Source organism: Mytilus californianus, unplaced genomic scaffold (assembly GCF_021869535.1).
Source record: "Mytilus californianus isolate M0D057914Y unplaced genomic scaffold, xbMytCali1.0.p SCAF_1, whole genome shotgun sequence".
In the NCBI taxonomy this organism is placed as follows: Eukaryota; Metazoa; Mollusca; class Bivalvia; order Mytilida; family Mytilidae; genus Mytilus; species Mytilus californianus.
Window position 1 is genome coordinate 69,977,277 of NW_026262581.1, and position 21,010 is coordinate 69,998,286.

General features: G+C 30.9%; 1 protein-coding gene across 3 annotated transcripts; it reads left to right on the forward strand.

The window, feature by feature from the left end:
• Positions 1 to 50: 50 nt before the first annotated feature.
• On the forward strand, positions 51 to 20,261 carry LOC127723262 (uncharacterized). 3 transcript variants are annotated; one of them, XR_007991964.1, is made up of 4 exons: positions 51 to 212; positions 12,411 to 12,507; positions 13,822 to 13,913; positions 16,202 to 19,811. XR_007991964.1 is itself a non-coding variant. In XM_052229831.1 (4 exons), the coding sequence occupies exons 1-4, from the start codon at positions 12,144 to 12,146 to the stop codon at positions 17,419 to 17,421; spliced, it is 999 nt and encodes a 332-aa protein (XP_052085791.1). In that variant the 5' UTR covers positions 12,068 to 12,143; the 3' UTR covers positions 17,422 to 20,261. The 3 variants fall into 3 exon arrangements, 1 of the variants encoding a protein (XP_052085791.1); XM_052229831.1 differs by lacking the exons at positions 51 to 212; positions 13,822 to 13,913 and adding an exon at positions 12,068 to 12,146 and having other exon boundaries at positions 16,202 to 17,038; positions 17,360 to 20,261; XR_007991963.1 differs by lacking the exon at positions 13,822 to 13,913 and having other exon boundaries at positions 62 to 212; positions 16,202 to 18,836.
• Positions 20,262 to 21,010: the final 749 nt, after the last annotated feature.

Consider the following 21,010-nt stretch of genomic DNA (forward strand, 5'->3'; position numbering starts at 1 on the left):
ATTTTGATGTACAATCCTTAATGATGCGTTTATCTAATGGCTTATGACACTGCTTTCTCAGTACTTTACTTGTCTGTCTCGTGTAATTACGTATCTCAATGTTCTAAATTCACCTGTTCTACCGAACATAAACTATTTATGTGCAAAACGGTATTAATATTCTGAAGCCTACTATTCAACCTTATCTATATTCTACATCAACTAGATCCAAGGTATATGTAAATGAATCTAATTCTTTTTAAAATTTTTAATATTGGAAAACATGTACGTTTTCATTCCAGTACATGCCTTTTCATGACACATTATTTTAGATATGTATTTAGGAATTAATTGGACTTTAACTGTCAAGGGGCAGGGTGCAATAGTGGTCTTATTTGGCCTTTTTGTTTACTGAAATTTGAACATACAATGTAATATTTCAATGAAAGTCAGTTTTAATGTTTAGGTTTGGTGAAAATATAAACCAAGAGTGTTTTATTCATAACGTCACAATACATGTAGTTTAGAAGTCAGGAAAAAAATCCTTCTACGTTTTTTGGTGAAAAATATAATGATTTTGGTATTTTTAGTACAGTTTTTGACACACAAATATAGAGCGCATTCAAGTAGCAACTATATGATTAACCACAATGTTTGTCTATATAAACAAAACCTTTCACTTATATACCTATATGGAGTTATTTTCTTTCAGAACGATAGGTCATTCTTTCGAAGATTCAACCCGGACGATACCATGTTTCAATGAAATATGCTCCAAGGCATAAAATAATGACCTGTGTGAGGTCATTATTTTCCTTGATAAAAATGCATACTATAATATACTTCAAAGTTATATTCGTCTGATAGTTGCCGATTTGGGAATTTATTTTTTAAAGTTCAATCTATACTATGATAGGTGTAAAAAAAATCGTCATTGTCCGCATTTTAATTTCAGAAACAAAAAAAATGTGAAGTTTTTACTAGTTTATCGCTTCAATACAGAGACATTATCATATATATGTGGGATGAATTTTAATGTAAAACTGTAAAAAAAAAAAAAAAAGAAGCCAGATTTTACATATTCGTGTGTAAGATTTTGTAAATCTTATTGATTCACACTGAAAAGGAAATCATACTGTGACCTACATGTACATGTATTGATATTCGATTTCGTGTTACATGTACATGTATCAAGATTTCGAGCGCTCTTCGTGTCAGTTCTTAACTTTTTTACATTTATGTATATGTATACCTTTTACTCTATCAAATGATCAACTAATAAAATATTCTTTTATTCTATTGAATGACATCCACTTACCTCACAATGGGGTCGGGTGGGAGGGAAAGGGGGGGGGGGGGGTGAGGGTATAGAATTATATCCTGATTATCTGTTAAAAAATGTATTGCTATTCAATAGAAAATCAATTTTGAATATTTCATTCGATTCAATTAAAATTGTGGAAAAAATAATCTGTTTTCCGCGTTAGAAATGTCATTACAAATTACAAGTAGAAAAAACATAGCCCCCCCCCTTTTTTCAATAAACTAAGTTTGAACAATAAATTACTTACAAAGTGTCTTGTATTTTTCATACACCGTTATCGGATGGTAACAATTCATTTGTTTCTTACTTCACGCAGTTACAGTAATATTTGTATTGTGTATGGATAATAATTACTAAGGTTTATATCTAGATTAATTAGTGAGTTTTATTTCACATTCTAAATTAGCTTTAGGGCGTATTAAAACCTGTACGCATTAGAAAGGAATATCCCACTTTAGTGTGGTCGGTAAAATAGGATGCTAAATTTTGCAAATCTTTATAAAAATTAATATTTTTTGACGGTATATAAGTCAGATAATGCATATTTAAAGGTTTTTCTTGTGGTAGAACACACCTCGGGGTGTCAGGATTGCCCAAAGAAAGGCCGACCTACGGTCGGTCTTTCATTTGATCAATCCTGACATCCCTCGGTGTGTTCTACGACAAGAAAAACCTTAACATATGCATTATTTATAACGTAATAATTTATTTTTTTGGGGTAAAATAATTGGAATTTTTCTATCTCTAGACGACTATCTGTAAATAATAATGATATTTTAAAGATATTACATTTCAAACTTAGCTCATACTTAAAGATTATTTTAAAGCATAAATCACATTTTCTGTAAAATTTCATTTTTTATGACAAAAAGGGCCCATAATGCACCTTCTTTTTTAAGGTAATGTTTCACATGTTGCACATTAACTTTAGTATGCGTGAACGATTTAGTTGAAACTTACAATGTTGTGGTGATTGGAGAAAGTTAGTTTCCGTTAGTTTCGTTATTTTCCAGATTGTCTTTTCCTAGTTATAGGATCTCAATTTGCATAAAAAAAATAATTCTTGAAATCCTGGCACTCCTGCTTACTTTTATTGCAGATTAATCTGTGATAATTATAATGCACTGATACACTAGAGAATATTATAAGGACGTTATCACGATTTGGTTGACCGTTATGGAATAACTGTTGCACAGATAACGACTAGGTTAGTACTTGAGCAATACGACGAGTGCCACATGTGGAGCAGGACCAGCTTACCCTTTCGGAGCACCGGATATCAGCCCAGGTTTTTGGTGGTTTTTTTGTTGTTGCTCAGTCTTTAGTTTGCTATGTTATGTTTTGTATACTATTGTTTGTCTTTTGGTCTTATTCGTATTTTGCCATGGCGTTGTCAGTTAATTTTCGACTTATGAGTTTGAATGTCCCTATGGTATGCCCTAGAGACATCATCAAATACAGTATAAATTTTAATTCAATTTTCAATATTATGGCTATTGCTCAACTTGGCAAAATGTCTGTTTCAGGATGATAAACAAATAACATCAAAGCCATTACAATAATAATTCTGTAATCTTCAGGAAAAGAAACTATATTATTGAAAAAATCAAATGAGTATTTTGAGTCAATATTTCACTCAAAATTTATCAAGTGAAATTTCTCACTAGGAAAATTTATTATCAAAATATTCATTAAGATCGGCAACATGAACTGTTTTAAAATTATATTTGTTTAAAACGTATAAGTTTGATTCCCACTACAACTCTAAATAGTTTCTTTTGATCCGGCTTATTTATAAATCTATGTTTTAGAAATCATGTTTTTTTTCTTTAAACCACTTATTTCACATCTTTGTCCTTAACACAAAATTTTTACCATCAAAAGTCATTAGCAGTACATAATATTGACAAATATATTTTTTCTGTGGGTCTTGAATATAGAAAATAACAGAAAAAAGTTAAAATTGAAAGTTTGATTCAATGTTGTTGTTTTTATATTGACATACCTTTATGGAATGTTTGTTTCAAATAGAAGCAATTTTGAAATACCGCTATTCAGAAACCAAGCAGCAGTTTGTAGCATTTGTTTTTTAGGCAATATTTTTTTTACCCTGATATTTCAAATTCATTAGCTGACGCTAAAAGGCTGAGCTTGTTTTGACGAATAAATTAAACATAGTAAAACAATGCATGCAATTACTCTATTCAGACATTGCACAACACTGACAAGTGCATTGGGCAAACTTCTGTTTAACAGAAACGTTTATTAATAAACCTGAAGCTACCAAAAAGAGAAAATTTATATAACAAATAAAAGATTAATAACAAATTACTGTATAAAAGACATCTAGTTATTATAAATTCTTAATAATAAAATACTCGTTAATGCAATATATGAGATAAACCATCTGAAACTGCTAAACGAATGATTTTTCATCAAAACATATTTAACGATATTTTACACCAGCATTTATATATTAAGCAAGACGTTTCGTCATATCGTCATATATTATCGTTTTATGAACGTGTATAATTTACCAGCGGATTAAACCACAAATTGAGCATTAAACAAAAAACTATAAAGCAATGTGCACTGGTGGATATTTTAATATAATACTATAAGAGTACTATGCAATTTACCTGTGGAAGCGATTTGTATAATTTACCTACTGAATTTTAAAAAGCTGGAAATTTATTTCAAAAATAGCTGTTGACTGTCATATTAAGTTGTCTAACATAATCAACACCACAAATGAACAACTTTTTCTAATCTTAATTTGACTTGAAAAATTTACTATCTCTATGCAAAATCCTTCTAATCCATGTTGATTTAAGTGCTGTGAAAAACATATTGAAATCAAGCATTTTCAAACCTCACTCCGAATAATCTTTGATTTGAATAACATTCTTAATTCTTTGTATAGATGAGTTCCATATGTACTTATAAATAAGTTCATTTATTCTCATAACAATATCATCTGAAAGGTTTTGTCCAGAGATAATGAGATGGTTTACAATAAAGAAGACTAGAGATTTAATCACAGTTATTCCCCATTTTACAGTTAAATTCCTTTTAGACCATAGATTATAAGTATTTTTAATCTGTACAATTCTTTCAGAATAATTTATCTTAACAATATTTTCAAGATCTACATCAAAATTAATACCTAGTCATTTAAAAGTAGTTTCAACCCAAGACAGATTTCTGTCAGGAAATAATGTATCTGTACTATATTGTTTGCTCCCAAACTAAATAACTTGTGTTTTCGATAAGTTAATATTCATTCCAGTTATTTTACAACCCAGTCTAAAATATTTTCCTGCAGGGATTTTTCAATCCAATCCAAAATCAAAGACGTTTAATCAGCAAATTATGACAATTCATGTTCAACCCGTGTGACCTTGATACTACTTTTGTCACTATTTCCCTTTATTTTCAATGGAAGAATCTCAACACATAAAATGAAAAGGTATGCAGACAGCGAGTCTGCTTGTCTACAACCTACAAAGGAAATCTATCAATAGTAAACGCCCTGGTATTTCATGTTTTTGATGTTCTTCTGTATATTGCAATATATCATAAATGAGTCTTATATTTTCCATAATATACCTACCACTAATAAAACCAGTCTGATCAACATTGATTAATTTATCAAGGACACTCTAAAATCTGTTTGCAATAAATGCTGATCCTATTTGATACACAGTACTCAGTAAAGATATTGGGCGCTAGTTTTTTAAAAGGTGGCGGGGTTTATTCCCTTTCCGTAGGCAAGTAATACTCCCTTGTTTTTGTGTAACAAATAGTTCTCCTGTTTTTGCACAATAATTTACAGAATTACAATTCAAATTTGAAGATCCCTCCAAAACAATTTATAGACCTCTGCAGAAAAAACATCAGTTCCATGAGTTTTGTTATTTTTCATTTTCTAATGCTTCTTCAGCTTCTTTAACAGTAATTATACTTTCCAAGCTTTCTTTTTCCTGAGATGAATTTAAAAAAACACTTATATTTTTTAAGTTTTTTTTCAGATCGCTTAAAGTACTCTTGGTATCTCTTTTTTCTTTAAAAAGATTGTCATAAAAATATCTAACTTCTTTTAAAATATTTTTCTGGACTGTTGTAATTTCCCAATTATCTGAACGATGGCTTGGAAGTACCGTACAATTTTTGAGCCTGTTTTAGAAAGTTTTGAGTGAGAAGAACAAAGTTTAATCTAGCCTATTGAAAAGGATTTCTTTTCCTCCTAGTGTATCGCTGAACATCTGGAAAAAGTTCAATACTTCTTTCTTCAAAGAATTAAAGAACTATTTCCCTAGCTTTTGGATTATTTACATTCACGTAGTTGCAATAATTTATACATGGGTTTTGGACGAGATTAAAATCACCACAAATAACAAAGTATTCATTTTCAAAATCATTGATAACAGACATAATATTGTAAAAATATCTGGATTGTCTGTATATGGTCCATATAGAAATACAAGAGTTATCTTTCTTTTTTCTACAAGAATATCTAAAATTGAATAGTTTTCATTTATTTTTTTTTTCTTCAAAATTATTATTAAACAAAATAGCTACACCTCTAGAGTTTGAGGTAACAGATGAAAAGTAATAGTAATAACCCAACATAGATCTCACCATATGTTCTATATCATTTATAAAATGAGTATCCTGAATACAATACATATTACAGTCTATCATATACATCTTTTCTTTTTAATGTATTCCGAAGGCCTTGACAGTTAACAGACAACATCTTTAATGAGCGCGTTTGTTCACAAAATGTTTGAATCCAAATTACACTTAGAAGCTGAATGAAAGAAACAAAAATAATTTTCAAATCATGATGCAAACCCAGAAACGTAATTAGAATGGAAATGTCAAACAGGATTATTTTCAAAAGATTGTATGAATATAAATGGGAAAAAAGAGAACAATGAATGTGAAAAAGTTTTAAAAATATTCAATTGATTGAATATTACAGTTGTGATAACTTATTTTCATAATTATGAACAATGGATCCCACGTTTTCAGTTTATACTGGATAAAATCTATACATTATCATTGGCCATACATGTCTCTTATATTTGTGTAGTGTGAAAAGTATATATATATACAAACAATGAAAAAAACACGTTATAAATTTCATGCATGTTCAATTATAAAAATATTAGAAACTAGTGATTCAAGGGAGATAACAAAAAAAAACCAAGATTTGAATCACCTTAAACATTATAAATGTCATATTTATATATTTTAGTTCTAAGTATACTAATTTTACTAAATAGTATCTAAGCATTAGCATTTGTCATCAATATTTCGTATCATTATAAAGTAGTAATGTATAAACATATTCAACGACAGAAATAATTGAACATATTGATTCAAGGATAAACAAACTTACGCATTGAGTCAATTTCAATATAAGTAGCGAAATTATTTCTTATTCTAGATATATATTTGTATAATTTTATAAAAACTAATTTAGATGTCAAATGAGGACTTGTAAAAGCAGTTTCTAGTGATTGCAGTAATAAAACACAAGAATTTCAATACATTTTGTTTATTTTCTATGTTGTAACCTTGCCATAAGATTATCAAATATGTTAAGCTTGAGTTGCAAACTATCTTCTGTTCTGTCATATATTCCAGAGTTGTAAAACCATACATAATCGAAACAGTTCATGTCTCTCAGTTTACTAATAAGCTGCATGTTTCTCCAGTTAACGTCATCACTTATGCGTACACTGTAATTCAAGTTTTTTCTATTTACCATCACTTTTCTTTCAACATCACTATTGAAAAGTCACACATTCAGTGGTGTTGGTCCAGGTTTGTTTGATGGCTATCGGTGAATATCAACAACATCCCTCTGTTTTAGGTGTACTTCTCTGGTTTGGTCAAATTGCTTTCTGAGTTCTTCATTCTCTATTGATAAGGCTTCATAACTTGTTTTGCATCTCTTGCATTTTATTTCTGTACTATTGCTACTTTAGTGTGTAGTTTCTTATCCATGATCGATTCAAATTTTTGAAAGAGTTTTGTCACAATAAAGATTACAATTATTTCTAAATCATGAGTTATTTTGTTACTATATCAAGATCATTTTTTTTAGTTATCCCTGACGGTTTGTTTTAATTTCATCAAGGTCCCTTCGAAGACTTTTTAATCTACTTGTGTCCATACTATTATCTGACTCACCAGACAACTCTGAATGAGTTCCCTTTGGTAATAAAGCTTTTGTTCTGGCTTTTGTTTTACCTAAATCCTTTCTGGCTGACAGTAGTGTTTGATTAGTATCAGTTTGTAGATTTCCTTTCTTGGGATTTTGTCAAGTTTTATTACTTTGTGAAGAATTGCCTCCAGGCATAATGACGTAAGTCAGTATTACTGCTCACAACAGAAAATTGATAAATCAATTCTAAAATTCCAAATGGAAAATCTTTAGTATGTGTCTTGTTTTGATAGACTGCAGGTTGAAGAGTTGTTGATAGGTTTTGGCACTGGAAAGAACTACCGAATTATTTCAATGGATTATGCCTTGCTCTAAGACCATTGAAATTGAACGTTTTACTACTGTTCCATGCCGTCACCGGTTGTGACACAGTATCAGCTCTTTCTTAGAAGGGTAGGAAATCAGCTGGGGACACATGGTCCGTATATAAGGAATTGTCAGGAACATTTGTACAGTTTATTGAAAATCCAAATGAAGTAGAAATATTAAAAGTAGTTATAGATCTGTATGTTGTTCTTCTGTATGCTCGGTCTAGTTCATTTAATACAGTGAATGAATTAAGAAAACATTTAATCACACAAAAGAAAAGATCAAATGACTATATTCCTCCGGCACCAGATGCATTACCCTAACATACGGAACGTGTAGCTTACCAAGGTAGTGTTATTTGGGTTAATTGTTTAGTCGCAAACCCTGTTATGCCATCACCAGATTTATTTGGTTGGCAAAAATTTGATGGTACATGGGTTCCATTCAGGTCGGGGCTTGAATAAGCTGCAATGTCATGTTAAGAGCTCGTCAACTGTGGCTGTAAGAAAGGATGTCGAGGGGCATTTAAATGCTTGAAACAGTATTGAAATGCACAGAATTATGTAACTGCTAACCGGACTGTGAGAGAGAAACTGATTAAGACTGTGCTAAATTTTGATTATTCTGCATTTGGATCTTAGTTTAATTATCAAAATCTTAAATGTGTTCTATAAAGTTGTTATGCCAAAAAGGTACTTTTGAGGCGCCATTTTTATTTTCGCTCCCATTAAAAAAAAAAAAATACTTGGCTTGTATCTTTGTAGGGTTGCATACATATTTTTCATTGCTAGTAAATCAAAATTTTTTCTGACTGCATGTAAACAATAACTATAACTGTGTAAATTTATAACTTGTCAGAGATGCCATTTCGAATTATAGTGGCAATTTTCATTTCATAGTTTATGTCACCTCTTAAATTAAAATAACATGCTCTTTTGCATTTGTGTTAAACAAAATGTTTCATTATTTTTGAATCAATCTATACCACATTATTACTAAAACCCGTCAAATTTTGACAATTTTGACGGCGACATTTTGAATTTTGCAGCCATTTTGAAAACTAAATATATGTCCCCTGGTTTATTAAACAAAAATTGTAGGACTGTGTCTACATCAGAATATCAGTTTCACATATTTGTTAAATTCCTATACCACATTGATAGTGTAAATGTATCAATACCGTCAAACTCGGACATTTCCGACGATGCCATTTTGAATTTGGACGCCATTTTGATTAACTATGTATTTTGAAAGTTGAAAAAATAAGCATTCGCATATCTGAATGTATTTCCTTAAATTTGTAATATCTACTGAACTCTTGCATATAGTAGCATGTTTATCTATTGTAATAAAAATTCATAAAACAAATTAAAAACCAATTGTTCAGAGAACAATTGAAGGTCTTACCACCTGATACAATATATTTTGATGATAAAAATATTAGAACTTGGTTAGAAATGTAATTTTCAATGCCAAATGATAGCTTATTGTACGTTAAATTTATAAATACATGGTTTCTACACATTTTTGTTTGAAATAAGGGAGACAAGTTGTTTCTTCCGGTTTGAAAAATGTCAAATTCGGTCTCATCTGATAGTTTACTTGACACTGATTCCAAAAATATATGGTTCTATGCACTTTTACTTTAAATGAGTACAAAAAATAGCTACTTCCGGATTACAAAAGGTCATTTCCAGTTGATTTCTTCAAGGTCATATGACTTGCAACTTAATGTACAAAGTCCCATAAGTTTATTATGTATAAATTAAAAGTTAAAGCAAAGGTCAAAATCTAGAACGTCAAACCAAACTTTGATCTTGACCCCAAATTTAAGGTCATGAATCAAGGGTCTCAAATCAAAGGACTCTAGGCCTCTACTATATATTGCTAATGTGTTATATTACCATACTACTAATATTAGATGTAAAAGGGGCGTAAACTCCCATTAAATGTCTACGTACCCTTTCAACTAAAATTTATGTGTCGCAACTAACAATTCTGTAAAAATATTTCGTCGATAATTTTAAGATTTTTGAAATTAGTGATAACAAGCCAAAATTAAAATTTTGAACATGACCTTGACCTCATTTTCATTTGTATGGACCTAGGACCTCAAATCAAAAGACCCTAGGCCTCTATCACTTATGGTTTTTCAGTTACAAATGTAAATACAAAAGGGGAAATAACTCTCATATGGAATCTCTATACAGCTTCGGTCAAAATTAAACGAAACATCCTGAAGGTATAACGAGCAATTTGGTAAACAAAAATTGACGGTTTCTTTTACTGTTGCGAAGCCTTAGAAATAACAAGAAAAACAGTGTTTGGGGAGATAACTCTTATATGGGAAAATATTTGGTTAAGCATTGTCAGTTTCAAAAGCGTATACACTGTTCGATATCATTTTCTAAATATCTTAGCGACATCTTGCGAAACAAAAAAAAAAAAAAAAAGAAGAAAAACAGCGAAGGAAACAAATTAGGCGGAAGAAAAAAAAAATAATAATCAGAAGAAAACCAATAGGTCTTTCCACGGAAAAGTGGAAAGACGTAATAAAAGTAGTGGATTTGGCTATCTAAGTCCTTATAATCGAATAAAGTGACATCCATTTTTAGTGGACAATTGTTTTAACGTTAATTAAGGTCTAGTTAAAAATTGTTTGCCCCTCTTTTGTGATAAATGTAAGATAACTCTGGTTAATTTTCCCAACATTTTATCATTATGGGGAGATAATATAATTCGGTACACATCATACATGTATTTGTCTTTCGGGAATCAAGTTATGCAGATAAATTAGAGACAATATGTCTGCTTTATTTGAATTCTGACATAATTTTATACACCATATTTAAACAACAAATGCTTTTACAAGTAGCAGGATTAATGCTTTTGGAGGTTTGATAATGCGGACAACAACTTAAAACCGTGTATTCTTGACAGCAGAATGAAACATGTGTTATTCACCCGAATAATTTACCTCACATAAAAAGTAGAGAGATTACTATTTATATAATGTCTTACTATAATACGGCTTTAAAAGTAAACAATTCCAGGATTAGTTTGAGGAAGGTTCACTATCTGTACTCTCAAAAGTAGATTGCTTCATCAAACAAAGTAACTTACTATGTAACTAAATAATATTTATAGAATTATGAAAGGTTCTTTATATTGGTACATAATAATTTTAAACATTTCAATACAAATAAATAGAATTATAGATATACATAAATATCTTTAATAAACCAATAATAAATAATAAGATCTATTAAATTTATAAATTTTGTAATGATTTAAAATTAAATCAAATAACTAAACGTAAAGATTGAATAATGAACCTATTCAAGGGAGACAATAAACGCATTGATTCGATAGACTTTTTGGAATTGAACCATAGTACAAAGGGATGTCACTCTTGCATACAAATGACACATCAAACGAATTAATTAACACACTATTCGTGTTCCAACTTCAATGAGGATTCTTAATTATCAATATAACCAACAGTTGTTAATCTATATGATAGTGACTGCTAACGAATGCTAACCCACAGTAAAGTATATTTGTTTGAATATTTTTTAAACTTACTTGACGGTCATAGCTCATAATTATCGTGTTAACACATTAATATAATATGGTCGTTAAACATTATTTGGCTTTTACAGTATAAGACACAATACAGTTCGTATGCTTACATCAATTTACCCAAAAACAGATTTAATTAAAGCCTGAACATTTTGACATTGTTTTTTTTTATCCGTGTCGGATTTTTAATATTATCACAACTTCCTGTTAAGATTTGACTAAATACCCATATCCCGATTTCGTCAGGTAAATATGTTACATATAGGTAGACGTCGTCAAGGGTATGGTGTTGTATTACCAGTACATTATGTCAACCATCTTTAATTTGGCGGCCATATTGGATTTTGTTCGTGGCTCCATATCTGAATTTTGTTTATATCTCTTAATCTTTCACTTTGCCAAGTTTCATGCTTTTCCCATAAAGTAATCAATTATTCGTATGTCCGCTGGACTATAACCGCAATGTGTAAATGTTTGTATTTGAATTACACATTAAGACATGACCGTTTGAAGGATTACAGATTTTGACAGAGTAAGTAAACTGAGATAATTTGGTAACAAAGCGCATATTTCATTTTAAAACAATTGCACCGAGAAATTACCCATCCATATTATTGTAGTATCAAAATATTTTAATAATAAAAGGTCGAATACATATCGTCCTGCGTAACCTTTTTAAGGAGTAATATACCATGATAAATACCTGACAAGATGGTAATAAACAATTACAAAACTCAAATCTGGAAAGATTGGCGAATAATGGTTCATTGCAACCTTACGTATGATTATCAAAATGAATATATAATGTAAACACGGTCATGACAAGTACTTTTGACAGTTGACATTTAAATATATTTAATTAAATGAATTATTGAAATGAATGTATTTATACATATATACTAAACATGCAACAAAATGATGAAATTCCTTAATATCTTTAAAAACTTAAAAGCTAACATTTTCTTACTTATATTTCAGAGGTGGAAGCTATGCTATACAAAGACTTATTTTATTCTATCAGTAATTTGTAATTTGTTACTGGGTATTTACATAATCAACATCAACATATTCCAAGGTATGTACTTTGAGTAAAGGAGAAAGATGATATTTGTCCAAATCATGCTTTATTTATCTAAGACACACCGATACAAGAAAAATTAGGAGATGTGGTGCGATTGACAAGGATAAGTCTATCCATCAGACCACAGGGCAAACCGATGTGCAAACTTATAAGTCATCGTACGCTTATTAATCATGATCAAAACAAATACTGTGAAAGGATATATAAAAAAATCACAAAATGGAGAAATATTGCAAAGGGAAAAATAAAATTTTGATAAAACCTACAACAGAAAGAGTAAACAACTTTACTAAATATTATTGTTATACATATGCATATTCACGGTTCTACGATCTGTAGATACCTATACTTTGGCATTGCACAAGGTTTGACAGTTAATGACATCTTTACACGAACTCCATTGAATTTTAGATGTGTACTGATTGATATTTCAGTCTTATATACAGGATTGTTTTATTAGTTGTAATTGAACAGGCTGTCAGTAGCTGGGAGTACTCTTAGGTCTGTAAATTGCATCTTTTTTTGTTAGGAGGGATGTATACATTCTCTCTCATCTGGTCTGAGGTTTTGTTGGATGTTTTATTCTACTTTGTATCGATCTGATGAGTTAAGCACTTTTCAACTGATTTTATAGTTTGTTCTTATGTTGTATTGTAACACCACTGTCTCAGGTTAGGGGACGGTTCGGCGCCATAAAACATTTTTAACCCCGCCACATTCTGTATATGCCTGTCCCAAGTCAGATGCCTATATTTTCAATGTTATCGTTGGGTCATGTCTGTCATACTGGTTATTCGTACTTGTTTTGATATGAATTAGGCCGTTAGGTTTCTCAATTATTTTATATGTCGAGGCCTTTTATATCAGACTATTTGGTATGGATTTTTCTCATTGTTGAAGGTCGTACGATTGCCTACAATGGCTTACATCCACTTTATTTGAACTTTGGTGGTTAGTTGTCTCATTGGTAATCATATCAAATTTCCTTATTTGTATATAGACAGCGCCCAACGAAATATATTGAAATATTTTATCCTGGCTCTGGACAGATAAATTATAAATGGTGAGGGGTTTATTATATTCGGGAGAGCTTAACCCTTTCCTTAATATGGTCAGCGGTGTAACAACATAAACTGTCAAATCAATTTTAAGGACATAGACTAATCAAATTGGCTCAAATCACAAAAAAAAACCAAAGGACACAAAATTAAAAGACACACAGTACTAATCTTAAAATTTTCGGAATAACCGAATGCGACTCAAAAGCCTAATTTCAACTAATATATTCAATAAACCATTTTATTCCAGACTAAACACACTTATTATATATCAAAGCATAAACAAGATGTTCACCTTTCGCAAATGTATCGAGTTCGTGAAATAGTTTGACAGCCAGGATGGTGAGGATGGTTTTTCATTTGCTATGAAATGCACTTCTTTCTTTACAATTATATTTTTATTGTGATTTTGGACATCGCATTTCAGTTGTCTTTTTGCGTCAAATGGAGTCACATATTTATCGTTAACAATTACCTAAGCAAATCGTACCCTTATTTGTGATAAAGGATACCCCAGTCACATACAAATTGATAAAAATTGTACAGACCATTTTTCTGACATGCAATCATTATTTTTCCAGAATGCAAGCTAAAGTATATGTTAGTTTTTTCAGTAGGACACATGTTTATATTCTTTCTTTACTTTAATTTTTGGACATTTTCGTTACATTAAAGATGAACTGGGGTGTCATTCTCTCTCGGGAGTAAACAAATCCTTGAACGCATTTTTAATCGCCCCTTTCTATAGGAAAGCCTGCTTTGTGTCATTACAATTGGCTATTTTGAAATTATTTTGTATCTGGTTTTCGGTTGTAAATTTTAAAATAAGAAGATGTAGTATGATTGCCAAAAAACCCGCTTAATGTATGCACATTTGTATAATCATTCAAAAAATGGCACTAATTTTCGGATTATCGGGTTTGGTTCCGATATTAAAATCATATACAATCACAAGTTGATAAAATATGATGACGTGTTACCTTGTTGGAATGTTTAACTTATATTTTACTTATTATCTGTTCAATATGCCCTCTGTTGGCTGTGAACTAATTTCATCGGTAATAATGTTTATTTAGAAACACACAACTTCTTTTAGAATGAAAGATTCTAGTTTCAAAGACTAGTTAAAACAAAATTAAATATGCATATGCAACTTATTTCCAGTAAAATGCATTTCATACACGGTTTATACTATCTCATCTATTTTCAATACTTAATCATTAAAATTACCAAAAACATTTTAAATTGAGCTATTGACCTTAAACCTCAAATTCAAAGGTTGTGGCACTTTATTTTGTAGTCTACAACCGGGGGAAAAAAACCTGATATATTATTTAAAACATTGATGAAGATATTTTGTTCCATTAAAGCAATAAAGTCTTGTCACCCCACTTTGATATTCAACTGCATGTGCAAAAACGATGGCACATTAGTAAATAAGTTAAACTTTAAAAAAAAAGTTGAATAATACGGTAAAATGTCACTACAAATCCATGTGCACTAATCCTATCCCAAATAGAAATAATAAATAGATTGGTTCAACATGACGTCTTGGCGATATACCATTTTAAGAGGTAACGAGGAAATTGTATTCGCCTGGTCGAGTTTATAAGATAAGCGTTCTCTGTTTCCAGACTAATTGAAAATATAACGAAATGAAATCTGTTAATTTACATATCAGAAGAATATTCTGGTATCCAACACTCCCCCAGTCGTGCAATTTTCCAACTTATACTTGTCCCCTTTTATCCATATTCTATACACTAGCATGAATTCCCCGTTGCAAAATACACAATATACCTTTTACTAATTGAATAAAACATGATTCAAATCATTCAAATGTATTTGTCAAAACGACTGTGATTACCAACAATGTTTATTTTTAATAAAAAAAATTTAACGGAGGTGTTCAACTTTTCACTGATATTCAACCGCATGATACACAATTTACCGTTACACAATACACAATTCCAATCATGAGTCACTTCTTAAAACGGCATTCTTTAGAGACAACCTTTTAAACAATTTAGGTCATCTTAAATTATTTCTAACAGAGGTAACCGATGCACCAGTGCAAATCATTTTAGCAGGTCACTATTTACCTCGTGTACTCATAAGTCGAAGACGAATTGAAAACGCCATGGAAAATACGAAAACGACCAAAAGACAAACAACACAGTTTACGAAACACAACTTTGAAAACTAAAGACAGAGCATCATAAATCCCAATAGATATAAGAGTAATCTCAGGTCTATAAGGGTAAGCAGATTCTGCTCCACACGTGGAACCCTTCGTAAAGCTCATATACGTACACAGGCATTGACTAGTATATTCGGTGATATCACATATGCAAAAAAGAAGCCAGAATTATTGATGCAACAATTGGAACATATCCAACGGCATCTTTGAAATAAATATTCGATAACGGTCAACCAAATCGTAACGGCATCCTCGTAATTTCTGAAGGGTTGACTTCAACTTCACCACTTGGAACTCTTGGTTTTCTTGCTACCAGCAACCATAAAATTGGTAATAAAAATAGGTCCAACCAGTATACTACACAAACAAAGCCACATTGGCGAAAATGGTGCATGTATAAATATAATATGGCAGCATTAATATATTTCAGATGTCAAGCCCAAAATGGTAATTCAATTGTCGGGTCATGCAAATCAAGTACACAGCGTCAACGGAAACGAATTAACATTAGTTACAGCTTATTTTAACATAGGGTCATTTAAAAAAACTCCGAATTTAATTTTTTCTAAAAGCACATATTACAATTGGATGAAAGGCTTTCAGTCAGTAAACAACTGTGTTATTCTTTATACGGATCAACTTGATTTATCAGTGCAGTTCAAATTATATCGCAGACATTTCCCAATCCATATGACTAAGGTATTCATTCTGAATCAAACAAGTCTTTGGGCTTTTGGTTTGCAACCACGAATCAAAAAGATTTACAACCAAAAAGGATACCCAATTCCGGGTCGACCTGCTTATTCATCTGCAATGCATGCTAAGTATGAATTGACCGGAAGAGTAATACAAGAACAAATATTTACGACAAAATATCTTGCATGGATTGATATAGGCTATCTTAGAAGAATGAGACCTGACTGCTTTCAAATGAAACCGCCAAAAAGTATGAAAGATGATCATATTTCATTTTCGCAAGTAGCTTTTTTCAACCCAAACTTAACTCTTAAGGAAATTATGTATAGAACTAAATATTATATAGCTGGTGGTCTTTTCATTGGAAGACCAGAATATCTTTCATTGTTCATAGAGGATTATAAAATGGCCGTAGAAAGTTTACTTAAAATGAAATTGATGAACTCTGATCAGCAAATCTTGTATGCAATGTATTCAGCAAAATTATTTTTTCAGCCAAGAATACGAATTCAAACATTCTTTGACGATAAAAGTTTGAAAACAGCAAGACCTAAGCGATGGTTTTATCTAGGTAATCTATGTTCAGAGGTCAATAAACCGAATGTCAGTAAAGAAAAATGTATCTTTAATTAGATTTTATATTATTCATTTTTTTTACATATAAATTAAAGGTGATGTGATATGATCGTCAATGAGACAACTATCCTCCAGATAGCAAAGGACGATAATTCAGAACGATACATTAATCCCAAAAGGAGCAAGGTAATAAGATACATGGTACCAATATTATTGTACCAGAGCTTTGCTTGAGGGAGATACATTCATTAACCTTTTTATAAAAATCAACAATTTTTACTAGCAATTTTCACTAAACAAATATCCGCTTTTTCAGCGTCTTCAACTACACATGCAACAAACATAAGCGAATCCAAACTCAGTCAAAATGTGAAGTAGCAAATAGGACATGGTCGGTTAATCAAACGAATAAATGGGAAACAAATACTGCAGACTTTATCTAACGACAACTAATGAATTACAGACTGCACTGATTAAGAACATACAGAATATGCCAGAGGTAATCATGTTTGAGAGCACTGAACACATCCCCTACCCTAGGAAAATAGCCAACAACACCAATTAAGACCCAAATATTAAAATCACTGGGACAAGACTTGGATTATCAGATTGTCGTGAAACACAAACCACAACAAACAAAAAACCAACAGTAACACAAATAATTGAACTAAGAGTAGTCGTGGTTACTGAAATCAGGTTTAAAGCATCTTAAAAATAATGAACAAGTCATATTTCCCCAGATTATCAATCAAACCACATCCTACAGTTTGAGTGGACAACAACTTCGATCGCATTTTCTGTTATCCTTTAACCGCATGATCGTGATTCGGCATATTCTGTAAAACGTTTGCATCGAAAATGTACTTAATTTCTACAACTTGCTGGTAAACTTTCTTAACCAGCAATTATAACCTGTCACGTATTATCATATTACCATGATCAGTCAACTAATAATTCTGGGTAAAAATTGAAATTTGGCATATATTTTGCTAAACATTCACATCATCATGAACATGTGCACTTAGTGTCAAGCTGATTTGACCACGATTGGATAACGCAATGTCAAAGTGCTATCGACTGAAAGGTACAATAAGCCATATTATCACTTTATTTTACAGGAAAAATGTTTACGGCAAATAGAATTTAAACGATTAGCAAAACGTGACAACCACGTTATTTCCAAATTATATTCAAAAATTAATGTATGCTAGTCAACTATTACATAAATGGCCATGCAAAAGATATTGTTCTTATATAAATATTCCCAAATTTGTACAAAATATGCAATGTTCATATGTGAAATCATAAAAATTGTTTTGAATAAACATTGAACGACAAAATTTCTTCTTATGTGACGTTTACATTTTCTGACGTCAGACACGCAAAGCAATGAATGTGGTTTTTAAGTTGATAGATGCTTTTGTTGCTTTTTTGTAAATGATTGTTTGTTTTGATATTGTAACACAGTGATGACTGCTGTACCCATATTTTGACTATTTTATTTATTATGTCTGTTTTGTTCACGCATCGTTGTAAATATAACGGAATTTGATGAGACTGTCGTACAAGTGAGAGGTTTAGCGCTATAAAACCAGGTTCAATCCACCATTTTCTACATTTGAAAATACCTGTACCAAGTCAGGAATATGACAGTTATTGTCCATTCGTTTGATGTGTTTTGTCATTTGATTTTGCCATGTGATTAGGGACTTTTCGACTGAATTTTCCACGGAGTTCAGTATTTTTGTGATTTTACTTTTTATAGTATTACACATTAAAGTTCTTCGCTAAGATGTATATTTATAAAGTTTAATTTTGTTCATGTTAAATGTATGAAAAATCTGGAGAGCATCATTTCCCGCCAGATTTTTGATGGATATAACACGTCTTCGGCTTGGCTGAAAGTGTTTTGTTTATCAGCTCATAGACGCAATTTTGCCATGTGACCTCGACGTCATCAACGTTTTTATCATGATTTACTCCTTTTTAGAATTAAATTATAAGAAATGACTGTAAATAATTTTTCTGTCTATTCGAAATAACATGAAAAATGTGGTGCACACTTTTAAATAACCCGCTACTCTTTGTGTTATAAGAAGCCTAAGTTAAGGAAGTTCTCTTTTCTTGTTTTTGAATTTTTTGCCAGATGTTATGAATCCTTTGGTTTTATCGATGTAGTGCCATTAACACTTTTGCCCCCTAGCCCCTACTTTTCTTTTCATAATTTTATTTCATATAGTTTAAAAAGCCATATTTGAAAATCTTATCAAATTCTTCTTATTTTATCTTTGTTTTTGAAAGAAGAATTGTGCCAATGTTAAATGTATGAAAAATATAGAGAGAATCATTTCCCGCCAAATTTTCAATGGCTTATATCTCGAAAACAAGCTGACGGATCCTTCATTTTTTCTGCTTTTCTAATTCCCTTATATATATTCTATCATTTATAACAGTCTTTTAAAAGTCTTGTTATTTAGAAAAAGAGTAGCGAACATCCTTAAACCTGGAAACTAATACTTAAACATGTTAAATGACACCATAAACGTTGCTTTGTCTAAACATCTGCTGTCAAAATAATTATACAAATGTATACGTCCATCAAACATTAAAAATGAATCAGATATAATAAAACTGTTTTTTAAGTTAACTTTCAAACTAATAATTATGAGTTCAATTGGAGCGATTCAGTACAAGATGCATATACAAATGCATTTACACCATTACATGTATTACCACAATACTGAAATTAAAGATTTTTACAAAGTTTATTCATTCCGTTTTCTCTTGATTGAACTTATTTTTTTTTATCAAACATTTCAGAAGGAAATATTCATTTAGATTAAATAATCAATCAACAATTTAACTATAGCATTATACAAATGTTTTATAATATACTACTCAAAAATTATATTTATAATCATGTTTTTTATTTATATAATGGCAAAAAGTGTATTGCGAAACTAGTATATCTTAGTTATTCGGTCTTTGAAAGATAGTTGTTTTATTTACACATGTTACAATCATACACAATCTTTGTTTTTATATCTGAGAGCAAATACAAATTATGTGATAAGTCTCATTCAGTGATATTATTATCGAAAGGTAGGATTGTGGTTACGACAATAAGGACATATTATTGTCATCTGTGATAGAAATCTTTCACAACGGCCAACCAAATCATGTTTTAATCAATAAAACTTTCAATGCTTTCAACTCTACCATTTGGTATTCTTGGTTCATTATCTTTATTGTAAGCTGTTTAGTAAACCAATTTTTGACTGACACGGCCATTTTAATATGAACAGCTCTTTTAAGACTGAAAAATACATTATTTAGTCACGTTCAGTCCTTTTCAATTACAATTTGCAGGAAGGAAATCAAGATCTTTCAGCCTTTTTACAGACTCATCCGTATTCGTTACCTCCCTTTGCCAAAAATACCCATACTGAATTTAAGGCTACTGGGCAATATTGGATTGACTTGATATCTGTCTGAACAGATCTGAATTTACTAACAAGAAAATATCCGAAAAAAAAACTTATACTCTTAACGTCTTTGGTTTTAGACATTTCAGATGATATAAAGATAAAAAAGCCACTTGGGACTAAAGTCTCTTTACTAGTGCAGCAACCCTCTATCAAAAAAAAAAATCATTACAGGAAATGTATGTTATGTATGTTCTGGACTATCATATACACTCCACACCCAGACGCCGCAGAATGTTGCTACAAAGACTTGGAAAGTTCCCAATAGGAAAGCTGACATAATCTCTTTTGCCGTTAATATGTTAGGCAGGATCTAAGGCAGACTGTATTATTGCTATCCTTTATTTCACGTTCGATCGAATACACTAGGAAATGAATTGTTGTCTGAAACGGTTATTTTGATCGTAACATCCTCTGAAAAGTATTAATTCTAAATTATACTGTCATTTCAGTCTTCAATTCAATGTTCAGACGTATTCAAT

Coding starts and splice junctions, on each gene's coding strand:
- LOC127723262 (XM_052229831.1), top strand. Junction 12,508..16,201: donor CAACATCAACATATTCCAAG/GTATGTACTTTG, acceptor AATATATTTCAG/ATGTCAAGCCCAAAATGGTA. Junction 17,039..17,359: donor TAAGCGATGGTTTTATCTAG/GTAATCTATGTT, acceptor CCGCTTTTTCAG/CGTCTTCAACTACACATGCA.